This window comes from Pseudochaenichthys georgianus, chromosome 19, assembly GCF_902827115.2.
Source record: "Pseudochaenichthys georgianus chromosome 19, fPseGeo1.2, whole genome shotgun sequence".
Taxonomy (NCBI): Eukaryota; Metazoa; Chordata; class Actinopteri; order Perciformes; family Channichthyidae; genus Pseudochaenichthys; species Pseudochaenichthys georgianus.
The window spans coordinates 179,687-197,200 of NC_047521.1; the positions used below are offsets into that span (position 1 = coordinate 179,687).

The 17,514-nt window shown below is 43.7% G+C and overlaps 1 protein-coding gene across 1 annotated transcript in view; it reads right to left on the reverse strand.

The window, feature by feature from the left end:
- The window catches only part of LOC117464329 (1-phosphatidylinositol 4,5-bisphosphate phosphodiesterase delta-3-A-like), a 65,339-nt gene extending 60,130 nt beyond the window's left edge, over positions 1–5,209 (reverse strand). Inside the window, exon 1 of the mRNA XM_034106697.2 lies at positions 4,856–5,209. Within this exon, the coding sequence (XP_033962588.1) occupies positions 4,856–4,946 (91 nt within the window). The 5' untranslated portion in view covers positions 4,947–5,209. The remainder of the gene's footprint in view (positions 1–4,855) is intronic.
- Positions 5,210–17,514: the final 12,305 nt, after the last annotated feature.

The window sequence follows — 17,514 nt, forward strand, 5'->3', positions numbered from 1 at the left end:
GACAAAGTGTGTTGTCATGCGTAGAAATTGTGAATTACTGAGTTTAGGCACGTTAATAACGTTTTAATGAAGTTGACTACAGTATATTCATATTTGTCAGTGCTATCATGTCAATTCGGCGAACATAAACATGGATGATCGTGGTGAAGATGATGATTACATTAGGATTAAAAATCGGTAGTGAGAGCTACTGAATTTCCTCCCGTCGGATGTGATATAAAAACAAATCGATTATTTTTGTAGTTGTAAACTCAAGTGGATGAAACTACATTTATTAGTGTTTCATGTCAATTCGTCGAACATATGATACATTAAATGATCGTGAGGATGATGATTAAAAATCGTTTGTGCAGGTCTGCATTTCCTGATGAGAAAACAAACCGATGCTTTTTGTAGTTGTAGTACACCAACAACATGGATTAAACGTGTGGTTTTTTTACCACAATGTTGAGGAAATTAATGGATAAAATGCACGGATTATTATTATTATTATTAATATTATTATTATTCTCACTCCGATCGGGACACTAGGTCCACCGTTTCCCCGCAGCGAGGCTCCCCCCGTTGACAGTTTACGTGGGCTGGGTGCAGTGGCGGACTGGCCATCGGGACGAATCCCGATGGGCCGGTCGGATAAGTCACTAGCACATCCCCCATAGGCGGAGTAGCATGAAGCTGCAGCGTCGGAGACAGCAGTTACAGGACCGCACTTGTAGAACCGCACACACAGGTCCCGCGTCACGGCGGCACGTGGCGGAGCACATTCACATGAATGTGAACGTCAACGCAGAGAATGTGAGTAATGTGAAGTGCTTTTACAGTTTTATTTGTTTAACATTAATAACAATTCCGGTGTCTTGAAATGAAGTGTGATTAGCTAACATTAACTATGTGTTAAGGCAATACAAACACACATCTGTTTGCTTATGATAGCTTCTAACCGTATTAAAGTTTCTAAAAACAACTATTCGTTAGCTATAGCTTTCGGCAAAAGCATTACCAAAAGCATTAGCTTCGTTAGCATATTTGATCATTTGTTTAATGAAACTAGCGTGATTTTGGCAAGCCCAACTAGGTGTCATAGTTGAGTAATTGAATCACTAATTACAGTAAGAGTGTGAGTAATGTGAATCATGTTTTTTTTTAAGTTAACAACTATTCTGTTGTATTGAACAGCCATACAAGCAACAAGTGCTAAATGTAATCTGTTAGCCTATGATGACTCGCTGCAAAACCAACTGTTAACCATTTTGTTTATTTGTTTAATGAAACTGTATGTTATGGTTATGTTATTTGACAGAGGCTTTTATCCAAAGTGACTCACAAAAAACATAAAATAACCTAATTAACATTAGAATTTCAATACAAATAGTTACATAGTCAAGATACATTACGTATTACAATTTAACAGGGTAATTACTCATCTGTAACCTAAAAAGTAAACTTTCCAACCCTAATGATTAATTATAGTCAGCTAATGAATTAAACTTTGACGGATGACAAAAGAATGTCAATATGTCCACTACATTAAATCAGCAGTAGCCTAAGTTCTGTCTTCAGTGTAAATGCTTCTTTAATAGTCATTGTATTACAATTTTAATTCATTGTAAATAATCTTTACTGTGCTGACTGCCTGTTTACCGTTTATCAGACAGTGTCATCATTTTGACATGTTGTGTAATATTGCATGAGGTGTTTTAGTCAGTTATTGTTGAGATTATTAATGCATATCAATTGTGCACCAATGCCTTAGCCTATGCAATACTTTAGATTACGTCTTGTTCTTATTGTTTCAAAGGCATGGCCAAAGGTTTGCCTTCTGGACTCTGGAGGCCAGAAGCTTGCTGCAGGGAACCCTTCAGCCAATATTCAGAGTGCCACGACAGGTTATCTCCCTCGAGAGGGAACAGCAGACCCCGCCTCACCCCCAGTGAAGAAACAGCAGACCCCGCAATAAAAGTAAATAAAAATGTATTCTGAACTGAAATGCCTCTCGGTCAAACTGCTTGTTTATCTTTTGCAGGCTGGTGCATGAACACACTAACAGTTGTTTTTCAGTAATCTAGCACCTCTTCGAAGACACCTTTGATTTATTAATAATAATAATGAAACGAGAATTATGATACTGTAGAAGGAACAGTGTTTAACAGTGTTGTTTTCTTTTGAATAATAATGAAACGAGAATTATGATACTGTAGAAGGAACAGTGTTTAACAGTGTTGTTTTCTTTTGAATAATAATGAAACGAGAATTATAAACATACCCAAAACTAAATTAACAGTGTTGTTTAATATACATATAAAAGACATAAAAGACTATATTTTTGAAATTCTCAACTAAATTAACAGAATATATATATAAACATTCATGTGAACGTGCGTTGACCGTCACGTGCTCCCTCACCGTCACGTGCCGCCGTCACGCGGGATCCCGTCACGTGCTCCGTCACGTGACGCGGGACCTGTGTGTGCGGTCGTGACGCGGGACCTGTGTGTGCGGTTCTGTAACTGCTGTCTCCGACGCTGCAGCTTCATACTATTGCATAGGCGGCGCCTGAGGCTCAGGTTTGAGAAGGCTAAATCACTTTTTTTACCTGACGCTGCCCGCCTCCGGCGTCTATAGAAAAGAGATCAACTCAGTGTGCGGAGTTTAAATCTCTCAAGTCATATTACAAGATAAAGGAAATACAGTTTAAACTGCCGTATGCAGAGAAGACGCCGACGTGTCGCACCAGGGCCCTGACCAATTTGCCGCCCTAGGCAAGATTTTAGCTGGCGCCCCCCCCCCCCCCCCCCTTTTTTTTAATATTGAAGTTAAAAGCATCAATCTGGTGCACTTTGAGAGCAACATTAGGAGATCTATGGATACCTATCTCAACACCCATATGAAACAGAACTGTAAGCAGATTTTCTTTTTCTTTATGGATATTTTACAAATCACTCTCCTTTCAAACTGTATTCTTGTTTATTAATAACAACTGTTTTGTACTGTCAGTATTTTATACCTGTTTTTCACCTGTTCTCTTATTTTCTTATAACTATAATGATCATATAAAGGTGTGCCTTTACCTCACTGAGCTGAGGTTATCAGAGCCTCTCAGTCTTTCAGGAGAGAGCTCTCTAAAGCTCTCCCCCTCGCGGCCGCTTACACAGTAAATTCCAATGTTAATAAAAGCACACAGAAGCTGTGTACGTTTTTTGGGAGTTTGATTTATTTTAAATGAATACAAATACAAAATTAAAACCTATAATTGCACACTAAAACCATTATTTAAAAAAAAGAACAATTTCACATAAACCTTTGGTTTTTACTGGGACTGGGGCAGTTCAACTTGATTTTGGGGGGGGGGGTGTGCCATAGTTTATGGGTGCTGTACGCAATATAGGCGTAGTTCTGTTAGTATAAGATAAAAAGATGTACTTTGTTGATCCAAAATCGGGAAATTGTGTTATGAAATAAAAAAAATATAATTTTTTTTTATTTCTAACTTTCTTTTTTTTTTCAATTTTCGGCGCCCCCTATGGGTTGATGCGCCCTTAGCATTCGCCTATACTGCCTATGCCGAGGGCCGGCCCTGTGTCGCACTTATCATTCATATTACATCATCAATCAGACCATCGATCATATCATATATTTTCTTATCTGAGTCAGCTTCTCGAGCCGTATCTGGCCGTGCAACACTTACAGTGTCACATACTGTATGCAGAAGTATTATTTTAAGCAACACATTATGTTGACGAAACACTCGAGACAAATGTAATTAAAGTCAGATCCACTCGTGTCTTAGACGTGAACGCGCTCTCAGCTGGAGAGAGAAACCCTGGCTTGATTTACCGAGTTGATAACCAGCGTCGTAGGACCGCTTAGCGAGATCTCGTTTGTTAGTTTGTTGTTGTTAGTTAGTTTGTTACTCAAACATATCCAGGGTATGTTGAACTGGCTTCGTAGTACAGAGCACAGGTGGCTAGCAGCGCTAATGTCAAAGACACAGACATTATACATTATATTTGTATTTTACCAGGATGCAGTGACACAAATATTTACATATTTACATTTACTATCTACAGCACCCGCCGCCCCTGACATCCCCACTCCCCCCGTTGACAATTTACTAGCGGTACCGAAGTGGGCCGGTCGAGAGTCCCGGGATGATTTTTAGTCCCATTCCACCACTGGCTACATGACCGTATGATCGCCCATATTGACGCACCTCATTCCTAAACTTCTAACAGATACAACATAAACCGATCCTTCAGCCTCATATGAGCTCTCAGACACGTTCAAAATTAAACTGTCATCGCTGTCATAGCTTGCTGCTGTGTGCGCCGTCGTGCATTTACATCAGGTTTACATGCAGAAACTGGGATCCTGAACGGTGCAGCTGGAGCGCTGTGCCCGCAATGACGTCACACATCATTTGGCGGGACTTGAAGAATCCCCGAGAAGATCCAGAAAATGGTCAACATTGAAGGGCAGATTAATGCTTATCAAAGTACAAATATCCAAAATCAGTTGAGTAACGGTTTTCAAGGGGACAATATTTACTCAAATTGATGGGTTTGGATGATGGGGGAAACTCGTGTCACAGGCTCTTTAAATAGCGTTTCCTATTATGATTTTTATTTTGTAATGCATTATTAATATTTTATTATTATCATTATCATTATTAATAATAATATTATGATGCTTTAATCTCAAAGTTTATTTCAAATATTCCCTGCTCATCCCAGTGTGAGGGGTGAAGATAACGGCAGGTATTGGTAGGTCGGATGTCCGAGATGATGAGGTCCCTCACCATATATCGGTATAACTGTGTCCCAACGAATGAACACATTCAGTTTACAGCGGAACTCACCCAGGTTTCTCAGCGGGTCGATGGCCTTAGCCTCGGACGTCCCGGCCCCGTTCCTCCCCCCCGAAGCTGGCTTCTTTCTGTTGCCCAACATAACGCAGGAGAGCCGCTCAGCCTCCTTCCCTTCCTTCAGCCTTTGTCCGGATCCGGCGCTGTTCCTCGGGCAGGAGATGGACAGTTAGAGGCCGAGCAGCATGGAGCTCCTGCAGGAGGAGAATAGAGCCTCCAGGCTGCTCCTCGTGCTTTTATCCTGCAGAGAAAGGGGAGTCTGGCCAAACCTTCTCCCTGCTGATGTCACTCAGATGGATTTATAAACACAGAGCTGTAAGATTCACACAGGCGTGAAGAACTACAACAGACGGGGCTTCCTGGGCGGACTTTCAAAATAAAAGTCGTGAATGCCATGTAAAGTTTGGATTGCGGGTGTACATTCTCGGTTGCACCCACAGAGTGAGATGCACCCACTGAGTCCCTGGACACCTCAGGGAGGACGGCAGAGTCCTGATGTGGCGCACCAGCCAGAATGCTTCAGCAGGAAGCATCTGGAATAAAGAGTTTCAGTTACCAGTCAGGGCACGAGTTAAACTGTCATTTGGTTAAATTGAGAGATTAGTGGACTGAGAGTGGAAGGCTGTTTCACTTTGGACACACGATCGAGTGTCTCTCCTCCGTCTGTAATCCGTTTAACTTCGTGTCAAGCTACCATAGACACATCATGACAACGCCGGAAGTCTTAAAGGTTCGCCTTCAAAACTAAAGCACAACAATAACTAGATAATCTTTTTATAAATAATTTGAATCTAACTTTTGCAAATTACACTGAACAAAAATATAAATGCAACACTTTTGTTTTTGCTCCCATTTTTCATGAGATGAACTCAAAGATCTAAAACATTTTCTATTTACACAAAATAACCATTTCTCTCAAATATTGTTCACAAATCTGAAAAAATCTGTGATGGTGAGCACTTCTCCTTTGCCGAGATAATCCATCCCACCTCACAGGTGTGGCATATCATGATCCTCACAGCAGTGAACTTCAGCACAGGTACAAAGACTCTTTTTTTCATACTGTACAAAGAATCAAGAAAGATATTGGTTTAAATGAATGAAGTATTGACTTGAATACACTGATATACATTCCATTAAACAATACTAAATACTAGATCACCTACACATCAGTTAAGTTGAGGGTTTTTTCCATGCAAAAAGTTACATTTAGATGTCAAAAAGCACTATGATTTTGTCAGCTTTCTAATGTAATGTATTGAAGGCAAAGATATTTAACACATAGTGAGAACTGCTACTATTTATCTCTCAATATTGTCTGTAAAAACGTGGTAAAAGTTATTCTTTCAGTGAGACAACAGAGCAAGCTTCTACAGTTGCATTGCGTTTTGATAACAGTTCAATATTATTTTGATAATAACATATATTTCAATGTTGATGAACTTCATACTGTTCATTCTCTGATTGTCTTTGTAGCTCACTGTTGAAAGAAAAAAAAAACATTACAATTACAAAATAATGATATCTACAGCCCCTAAACATACAAACACACTGCTTTCATAAATAACACACTTGTTCTGCAATAATATGTTTTATATTTCCTGTCATTTTTGTTAGGAAAGGACATGCCTGAAAGACACAACATGTTCTCCTTCTCTGAGGGTCAAGAAGAACATCCAAGAGGAACATTAAAAGCTGATGTTATGAGATTTTAAGACCAGTACACTAAGAAACTACTTTTATTGTAAAAACAGTCAGCTGATCGAATGCACCTACACTTCATCAGCTGATTATTTCTATTTGCCTCACTTTATGAGCTTCACATCACTTGTGCCTTGTACCGCAGAGTTTGCAACATCACAAATAAATGGGGCCAATCTTCAGTCGGATGTGAATGTGTAATCTAACATTTTCAGTAAGAATAATGGACGAAAGGATTGCAAATACAAATACAATTTATTGAAATGTGAACCAAAAGTTAATCAAATGTTTTAAATAAAAAGCACATATGGACAGAAGGTGTAAACCTATTAAAGTATATAAGTAAACACATTTAGTCAAATAAAGTGACAGACTAGGCCTGTGCAGTTGGTATCATCTTTGCCCAGCATGGGCTCCTCCATCAGGCCTGGTCTTCCTCGCTGAGGAAAGACCCTCAGTCCTCTCCAAACCAACAGACTGGACGTCCATCACACGGAGGTTTCTCCCTGAAGTCTCTGCTGCTCTCTGGACACCATGCTGTCTCAATCCGTCCACACTGAATATGAGAGGGGGGAAATGAAAATAATAAATGCTTTAGACAATAAGAAACATAAAGTTGACTGTTGAGTTGCTCAGTTTTTTTAGATTGTCAATACTATTACTGTATAACTAATATATCAGGTTAAGAGGCACATTCAAATAAAGATTGGTCTTTAAATACATGTTGTCTTTTGAATTGTTTGTCTAAAGTCAAGGATCGAGATCTGGTACTTAGTTTTAATGATACAGGCTGCGGCCCCACGAGGAAGAAAACGGCTAAACGCATAGGATTAACGCAAACGCAATCGCAAACGGCTTCCGTCCACATGCAATAATTATCCGGATAGTGTCTGCCCACACGAGACCGCTCCGTTTAGCTCCAACCACTGGAGAAGCTGCAGTACATATGCAGGAGCCTGTAGGTGGCGCTGTAACTTCCTCCACAAAAGCAGTGAAGAAGAAGGTTGTCATGGTTGCCCTTCTGTTTATTCTCCGCGGTGGGGGCCGAGGGAACCGGGCAGAGTTTTTCGCCAGTCAGCGTGTATTAAAGTTGAAATCTTCCGGACAAAATTATAAAAGTGCCGGTCAAAGGTCTTCTTTGTTATTTATTGAGCTTTAAAACAAATGAATAACGACTCTATATAATATAATGATAAAATACATGGAGCCTCTCTTTTTCCTCCCTCTCTTCGGACAGCGCCAGTGTCTGTCTCATGCAGCAGCTCATCCAGTAATCAGTGACCCGGCCGACTATAAAAATAAACATATTTATAACTAGTTTAGGGAGTTTGAGAGGTAATTAAAATAGCTAAGGGTGATGATCTGACTTGAAGTGTGTGTTTTGCTGCAGAGGGAGGAGCTGCAGGTGAGCAGAGCTGCGTGTCTCCGTCCTGTCAGATTAGACTTCACTCGCGAGAGAAAGATAAATAATCTGAATTCAGGGTGCAGTTTACTTTGACGTGGGGGTGAGCAGCAGAGGTGGGGAGAGGCGGGGCTATTGCCTCATCATTATTGCTGTAGATGTTGCACAAACAACTGTAGCATGGTCAATAGCGTCCGGAGCACGATAGCAACTCTGCGATCCGCCATTGTTGTTGTTGTTGGTGGCGAAACACTTCAGCACTCGCGCGGGGTAAGCGGAGGTGAGCAGAAGAGGTGGGGAGAGGCGGGGCTATTGCGCAATCACTATCAGTGATCTGAAAATGTCCGTATAGGGCGCACACACGGAGCTGTTTGACCCCCCAGAGAGTGGCGTATGCATTTCTATCCACCTTGGGACCCGTTGTCGTTTCCTCAGTAGTTTAGTGCCATATTCGGTCGTCCTCGTGTGGCCGAACGGTCTATATGACACTAAATAGTAACGCAAACGACCGAATTCGTCCTCGTGGGGCCGCAGCCACAGTCTGGTTATTATGCTGTTTGGAGGAGGCCTCACAGGTAAGAGCACTAACTAGCTACCATCACATGTACCTTAGCTTGACTTAAATGTATTAAACGTGTAGTTAAGTGATATCAAAATACAAATAACTAATGTCATGCAAACATATTAATATTTGCTTGATTCCAGTGTTGAATTTAGCACAATTGCATACAAACATTAAGGGGTTTTAAGATTCTGAAGTATTAAGCTAAAAACTCAAAAACGTATTATTTATAGTTTTGCTGAATAGTTTCATGTCCGCTTACCTTAGAAACGTAAAATGCGACGGCAGTGTGCAGATGGGGAGCATGTTAGCTTAGCTTGGTCGCTTCAGCTAGCTCTGGAACTTCCAGCTCAGTGGCAGCAGGTCCCGCCTCGGCTCCGCCTCTTTGCCCTTATTTGGAGCAGGCGGGAGTTGAACTCTGACGTCACTGTCGAGCCGTTACTGGCCGACTCCGCCTACTAAGGGCTTCACGGCAACTCTGCAGAATCCTATGGGTGACGTCACGGACCCTACATCCATTTATATACAATGGTGTGAATGCACCAACATAAACATATAATCCAGGATACAAGCCACATAGTTGCACCTGCAAGGTGAATATAGAACAACTGGTTAAAAAATAAATAAACTACCGAGTGTTTGAAAGCTAGACCCTCCAGAAAAACGCGGGCAAAAATCCTTGATTATGCGGGCTAAAATCCTTGATTATGCGATCAAACATGCAGGGTTTTATGTGATTTTATGCGGTGAAATTGCGGGGAGTTGCGAAATATGCGGAAAAAATAAATATTGGGCTGTCTTATTTATTTATTCTCTCTCACACACAACCTGCCACTAACGTTAAACCCCTTTACTATTCAATTAAACACATTCAATGTGTATTTATTGTAAAAGCAATTGGGCTATTTTAATCACACTCTCTCTCTCTCTCTCTCACACACACACACACACACACACACACACACACACACACACACACACACACACACACACACACACACACACACACACACACACACACACACACACACACACACACACACACACACACACACACACACACACTTCTCCGCCTCATTCTGTTTTCATTTACTCGTTCGTTATCTGACCAGCTGTGCATAATAGTTTCCCCCCACTTTCGTGCAAGACATCGGGGTACTGCTTTGCCCGGTCTTTAGCAGAGATGTTCGTCGGTAAATGAGATGGATTAGATTTTTTCATCTTGGTGTTTTCTCTCTCGTATGAGCTCTACACGTTCACTCTACGGTGTTGTTTACCTTCTGTGATGCGCGAGCTGATGACGTCGCGTCAACATCATCATCACTTCACGTCAAGAGGAGTTAACTTTTTTTTTCTCAACTTTGTGTGGAAAAATGCGGGGATTATGCGGCGTTTTGATAAATATGCGGCCTTTTAAAAATCTGCGCCATTTTGCTGATTATGCGGTAAATTCTGCGATCGCAGAATCGCGTTTTTCTGGAGGGTCTAGAAAGCGTATATTAACAGTGTTATGATATCACTGCCCTACTAAGACACGAGTGGATCTGACTTTATTATTACCTTTGAGTTGAGTGTTTCGTCAACCCAATGTGTTGCTTAAAATAATACTTCGGCATACAGTATGTGACATAGTAAGTGTTGCACGGCCAGATATGGCTCGAGAAGCTGACTCAGATAAGGAAATATATGATATATTATGATATGATCGATGATCTGATTGATGATGTGATATGAATGACAAGTGCGACACGTCGGCGTCTTCTCTGCATACGGCAGTTTAAACTGTATTTCCTTTATCCTGTAATATGACTTGATAGATGTAAACTCCACTGAGTTGATCTATTTTCTATAGACGCCGGAGGCGGGCAGCGTCAGGTAAAAAAAGTGATTTAGCCTTCCCAAACCTGAGCCTCATGCGCCGCCTATGCAGCTACCAAAAACAGTTATGGAACTACGCAGTCCAAACAGCAGCCATAGTACGTAACAGACGTTTTAACAGGCGTACAGGATAAATCGCAGAGCAGTATGTGGCATTCCACAGACATTTAAGGAGGCTATGACGTCAACTGACTCAAAAGAGTGGGTCAAAGCCATGTATGACGAAATCCGATCATTAAACGACAACAACACATTTACCCTGACAAATCTGCCAAAAGGCAAAAAGACAGTGGAGGGCAAATGGGTTTACTCTATCAAAAGTGATATTGAGGGAATGGACAAGTACAAAGCAAGGTGTGTGGCCAGAGGATGGGGATTGACTATGGAGAGACTTGTTTCCCCACGGCCAGCTTGACGAGTGTAAGAGTGTTGTTACAGAAAGCAGCACAGGAGGACTACTGCATCAGATGGATGTAAAAACAGCATACTTACACGCTCCTATAGATTATGAAATCTATATCGAACAACCAGAGGGTTATGAAGAAAGAGGGGAAGGTCTAGTGTGTAAGCTAGAAAAATCTCTTTATGGTCTAAAACAATCCGGTAGAAATTGGAACAGGATTTTGCACGATTGTTTAACTGAAGGCGATTTTGCACAGAACCCTGCAGACCACTGTGTCTATGCCAAAGAGACCGAAGGTGGAAAGGTGATAATAATCATCTGGGTCGATGATCTGATCATTGCAGCTAGCAATGACAAAATAATGAAGGAAGTGAAAGAGATGCTCTCTGCCAAATTTAAGATGAAAGATTTAGGCAGGCTAAAACATTTTCTGGGTATCGATTTCAAACAGTCGGATGGATGTGTAAAGATGTCACAGGAAAAATATGTTAACAAGATACTGGAGAGGTTTAACATGCAAAACTGTAAACCCAGAGAAACACCATGTGATCTATCTTGACTATACAGAAAATGCAGTAAAAGTGGATGATGTCAGGATGTACAGAGAGGCGGTAGCAGCCTTATATACCTGACCACATGTACAAGGCCAGACAATAGGCATAAACGCATAATTGTAAAACAACATACATTAACATACAACATCTATTGCAGTTCTCATTTATAACACTCCGTTCGATGTCTCACTATGGGATGCGCCTCATCGCGGAGCAAACAGAAGCATCAATCTCATTATGCAAATCCTGATTGGCTGGTGATCTTGACGTCAGCGTCAGGGGAAATCACCCCCTATAAGTAGCGTGCGCCACAACGCATGCGTCATTCAAACACCTCTTCTCGCTTCAGAGCACATCTCACAGTAGCCGGGCAAGCTTCACTGTCCACAGACTGAACCCAAATACCCATTTCGGTCGACGGGCGCTCGCCGGCTACGCTGTTAGTATTTAAAATCGACCTCGCCCTTCTCGTCCCGGGAAAGTAAGGTAGGTCCGATTTTTTAAGCTAGCAGCACACCTGTTGCTAGCTCGCTCCCTCTCTACCGACACCACGGTAGCGAGGAAGTTTTTTATTTTCTCCTCTCCACGGAGGGGAAAAGGATTAAAAAGGAGCATACTGCCACACCAGTCAGTATTCTCTGGGAATAAAAGACCCACACCGTCCTTTTTCTCCGGATTAAGGACAAGGTGGTAATACCTTTTTCTCCCGTCGAACCTGTCGAGAGCGGGCCCTCTCCACGCCACGAGGCGACCAAGATGGACGCCCCTCTCCCTCACACCAGAGGAGTCAGGGACTCGGTGGCTCGACAGGTCTGTTCGTCCTGCCTCGGGCTGGAACACGCCCGAGGCGCGATCGACAGCCCCGGCTCATGCGGACATTGTGTCCGCTTCACCGTTAAGAGCCTCCGCCGACGGTTAGCAAGACAAGCTAGCCTGTCGGAACAGGACCCCCCCATGTCCATGGACCCGCTGGCCAGCAGTCAAGACATGGGCGCGTCCGCCACAGAGAGTGAACCCCTCTCCGTGTCGGTCTGGGGCTCACTATCTGCTATGGATATAGAACCGGAATCCCGCGCCCTGGCAGGCCGGGACCCGGTGACGGCAAGACACGCAGGAACGGTTTCCCGCGCTCCACCAAGCTGGGGCTCCGGGTTAGACCTCACCATGGTCTCACCCGTGGAGGATGTCCTCGGGCTGGACTACGAGAAGGACGCCTTGGCGTTCCTCCTGTCCGAATCGGATGAACAGGAAGAGGACACCTTCATGTCACCGGCTCAGGCTGCAAAGCCTGAGGCAAGTGCTGCTCTCCCGGGCGATAGCGCACCAGCTTCGCCCGGTCTGAGCATGGACCTGCAGGCCGTGTGCAAACGCGCTGCGGTCAGACTCAACGTCCCGTGGCCTGAAATGGCCAAGGAGACCTCCAGGTCCCGCTACGAGGGGAAACACCTTCCCCAAGCAGCGGGCAAAAAGAGGTAACTCCTTCCGGTCTTCCCGGAAATGTTGGATGAAGTGTCGGTCTCGTGGAGAGACCGGCCCTTCAGCAACAAGGTCCCAATCCAGGGTGCCTCCTCCCTAGACTGCGACGGAATGGAGAAGCTCGGCCTGCTCCGCAGGACGCCTATGGAACCGCTGGTAGCGGCTCACCTTCTACCAAAGGTGGGCCCGTCACCAAGCAGGAACCCCACGCTGCCAGCAAAGTCGGACCGTTTTCAGTCAGCAATGACTGAAAAGTCCTACAAAGCTGCAGCGTTGTCCGCCAGGGCCCTGAATGTGTCCTCGCTGCTAACCGCCTACCAAGCGGAGCTCTGCGAGGACCTGTCGGGTAACCCGGGGGCAGCCACTCTGGACGAGATGGCAGCGGTCACGGACATTTGTCTCCGTATCCAACGCTGCGCCGTCCAGGCCACGGGCAAGGCAATGGGGATCATGGTGGTGCAGGAAAGAGCAAGATGGCTCAACCTCACCACTCGCCCAGACCGGGAAAAGGAGGATGTGCTGGATATGCCCATCGTTCCCGAGGGAATTTTCGGCTCCGCTCTCGCCTCCATGCAAAGGAGGTGTGAGACGAAAAAGAGGGAGGACGAGGCACTCCACCTCTGCCTCCCTCGAAGGGTCCAGCCGCTGCTTTCGCAGCAGCAGTCCTCTGCCCAGGTTGCCTCGAACTCTGCTCGGTTTAAAACACCGAAGACGCAGAGGCAGCAGCCCACCCAGAGTCCCCAGCCCAGGCTGGAGACAAGGGCAAGCTGGCCTAGACATTTTCCGGCTGCAGCTCAGGCTCAGCCAACCCAGAATTTCGGCCAGCAGTTGAGGAAGAAGAAGCGAGCGGCGTGACAGCCCCTCCTTCTTCCCTCCGTGAATGTGTTCCCGCCGCCTCGAGAGATGCCTAAACACCATCCTCAAGTCCGCACAAACACATCTCACACGTTGATTGATACCTCTGTCATAAAACATTTGCCGCTGACGCATCCAGGCTTCAGGCCGAGGGCGCAGCTCAAAAAGATGAAAATAAAACCAATAAACAGCCCGCACATTTTTTTTCTCCTTTTGAGAGCAGCTACGGTATCTCTCAAAAGGCGGATTATTGACGGGTCTGTGAAGGCACCACCGCCATGCGCAGTGCCGGCTGGAGCTGTAAAGGCAGCACCGGCACGCGCATGCGCAGTGCCGGCTGGAGCCATAAGCGTGACATCTCAGCTGGCTCTATCCTTAGATAGATGCATACAGCAGGAGATACTCACGACATCTGCCTGGGCGTCTCAAAACAGTTACACATTATCTGTTTTCACAAGCCCAGAGAGAGTCAACCCATATTCTGGAGAGAGCGGTTCTCTCTCTCCTAGAAAGAAGGGTTTTATCTATAATGCCCACCGAGCAGAGGCAGATTACGCAGACAAATGTCCTCGTAAAGCACCCGCTCAACATGGGTCTCATAATAAAACTAAACCCCGCGCGCCACGGCGTGCGGAGAGTATTGGTTATTATGTAATGCTTAGTGGCACTACACCCGACTTTTCTAGTGCGGGACGCGCCTACGGGTGCTGTCCTTTCACGGAAGGTGGTCACCACGGACGCATGTCAGACAGGCTGATAGGGTATTTACGAAGGTCGCCCGGTGAGAGGTCCCTAGAGCAGAGACCTCCAGCGGGCGCACGTAAATCACCCGGAGCTTTTAGCGGTGTTCCCCACCCTAAAACGCTTCCTGCCTTCTCTCAGAGGACACCATGTCCTCGTGAGGACAGACAACACGATATCGTGTATGAACCGCCAAGGGAGGTTGCGTTGTCTCCAGTCACACACACTGGCACACAAACTGATCCCTTGGAGCGGCAGACGTCTCCTCTCTCTGAGAGCGACACAGGTACCGGGAGTGATGTACCTCGGGACAGAATTACTGTCCAGAGGTGCACCACTCTATAGCCGCGTTCACACTGCGGTACTTTTCCCACAAAGGTTCATGCGAACTTAGTTCATGCGAACTCTTTAGTTCGCATGAACTAAATACAGATCGCGTTCACACCAGAAAAAGTCCCTGGGGGTGGATTAGGCAAATGAAGCCGCTGACGTCACTTCTTCTTCTTCTGCTTTGGGTTTACTGGCAGGACGCAAACCACTTCACGGCGTATACTGCCGCCCAAAGTCCCCGGCCGACAGATGAGAACGCCGACACCTCCTCATCTCCACCGCTCCCATGTTTTATTTTGTGTTGCCATAAGTGAGTCTCTCTGCGTTTCTGCGCTGGGCTAATGCTAATGCTAATAATGCTAATGCGAGGATAATAAAATGGCGGCTTCACAAAACTTTTACGGGGCGTGGTTTGCAATCCGCCCAGCCAATCAGAAATATAGCTCTTTTCTCAAAAAAAGAGCTGCTCGAAAGTCCCTGCTCTCTAGCAGGGACTTTCGAGGGGGTAAAAAGGTTCGCATGAACTACTTTTAGTACCGGCTCTTTTTGGTGTGAACCATAGACTGTATATATAAATGGACGTAGGGTCCGTGACGTCAACCATAGGATTCTGCAGAGTTGCCGTGAAGCCCTTAGTAGGCGGAGTCGGCCACTAACGGCTCAACAGTGACGTCACTGTTCAACTCCCGCCTTCTCCAGCCTGCTCCAAATAAGGGCAAAGAGGCGGAGCCGAGGCGGGACCTGCTGCCACCGAGCTGGAAGTTCCAGAGCTAGCTGAAGCTACCAAGCTAAGCTAACATGCTCCCCATCTGCACACTGCCGTCGCATTTTACGTTTCTAAGGTAAGCGGCCTTGAAACTATTCAGCAAAACTATAAATAATAATCTAAGTTATTGAGTTTTTAGCATAATACTTCAGAATCTTAAAACCCCTTAACGTTTATATGCAATTGTGCTAAATTCAACACTGGAATCAAGCAAATATTAATGTTTGCATGACATTAGTTATTTATATTTTGATAACACTTAACTATACGTTTAATACATTTAAGTCAAGCTAAGGTACATGTGATGGTAGCTAGTTAGTGCTCTTACCTGTGAGGCCTCCTCCAAACAGCATAATAACCAGACTGTATCATTAAAACTAAGTACCAGTTCTAGATCCTTGACTTTAGACAAACAATTCAAAAGACAAAATGTATTTAAAGACCAATCTTTATTTGAAGGTGCCTCTTAACCTGATATATTAGTTATACAGTAATAGTATTGACAATCTAAAAAAACGGAGCAACTCAACAGTAAACTTTATGTTTCTTATTGTCTAAAGCATTTATTATTTTCATTTTCCCCCTCTCATATTCAGTGTGGAGGATTGAGACAGCGTGGTGTCCAGAGAGCTGCAGAGACTTCAGGGAGAAACCTCCGTGTGATGGACGTCCAGTCTGTTGGTCTGGAGAGGACTGAGGGTCTTTCCTCAGCGAGGAGGACCAGGCCTGATGGAGGAGCCCATGCTGGGCAAAGCTGATACCAACTGCACAGGCCTAGTCTGTCACGTTATTTGACTAAATGTGTTTACTTATACATTTAATAGGTTTACACCTTCTGTCCATATGTGCTTTTTATTTAAAACATTTGATTAACTTTTGGTTCACATTTCAATAAACTGTATTTGTATTTGCAATCCTTTTGTCCATTATTCTTACTGAACATGTAAGAATACACATTCACATTCACATCTGACTGAAGATTGGCCCCATTTATTTGTGACGTTGCAAACTCTGCGGTACAAAGCACAAGTGATGTGAAGCTCATAAAGTGAGGCAAATAGAAATAATCAGCTGATGGAGTGTAGATGTGGAAATAGCTGCATTCGATGAATGTCCTGTACTGAAAAATCTCATAATATCAGCTTTTAACGTTCCTCTTGGATGTTCTTCTTGACCCTCAGAGAAGGAGAACATGTCATGTCTTTCAGGCATGTCCTTTCCTAACAAAAATGACAGGAAACATAAAACTTATTATTGCAGAACAAGTGTGTTATTTATGAAAGCGGTGTGTTTGTGTGTTTAGGGGCTGTAGATATAATTATTTTGTAATTGTAATGTTTGTTTTGTTTTTTAACAGTGAGCAATCAGATTATGAATGAACAGTATGAAGTTCATCAACATTGAAATATATGTTATTATCAAAATAATATTTAACTGTTACAAAACGTAGTGCAACTATAGAAGCTTGCTCTGTTGTCTCACTGAAAGAATAACTTATTGAGAGACAATATTGAGAGATAAATAGTAGCAGTTCTCACTGTGTTAAATATCTTTGCCTTCAATACATTAAATTAGAAAGCTGACAAAGTCATATTGCTAAATATCGAAATTTAACTTTTTGCATGGAATAAACCCTCAACTTAACTGATGTGTAGGTGATCTAGTATTTAGTATTGTTTAATGGAATGTATATCAGTGTATTCAAGTCAATACTTAATTTATTTAAACCAATATCTTTCTTGATTCTTTGTACAGTATGAAAAAAGAGTCTTTGTACCTGAGCTGAAGTTCACTGCTGTGAGGAGTCCAGTTCTGTCTCTCACTCTCTGGTCCAGCCTGTCTGCATCACCTGGACACCTTAAACAAACAGATATATATGTAAAGTACCATGTGTACAAACAATATAACTGATTCTCTTCTGTTGAACATGTTGGATTGTGTATTGTCCGAGTCAGGGTCCTTTTTATTTTACTGTAACTTTGGAA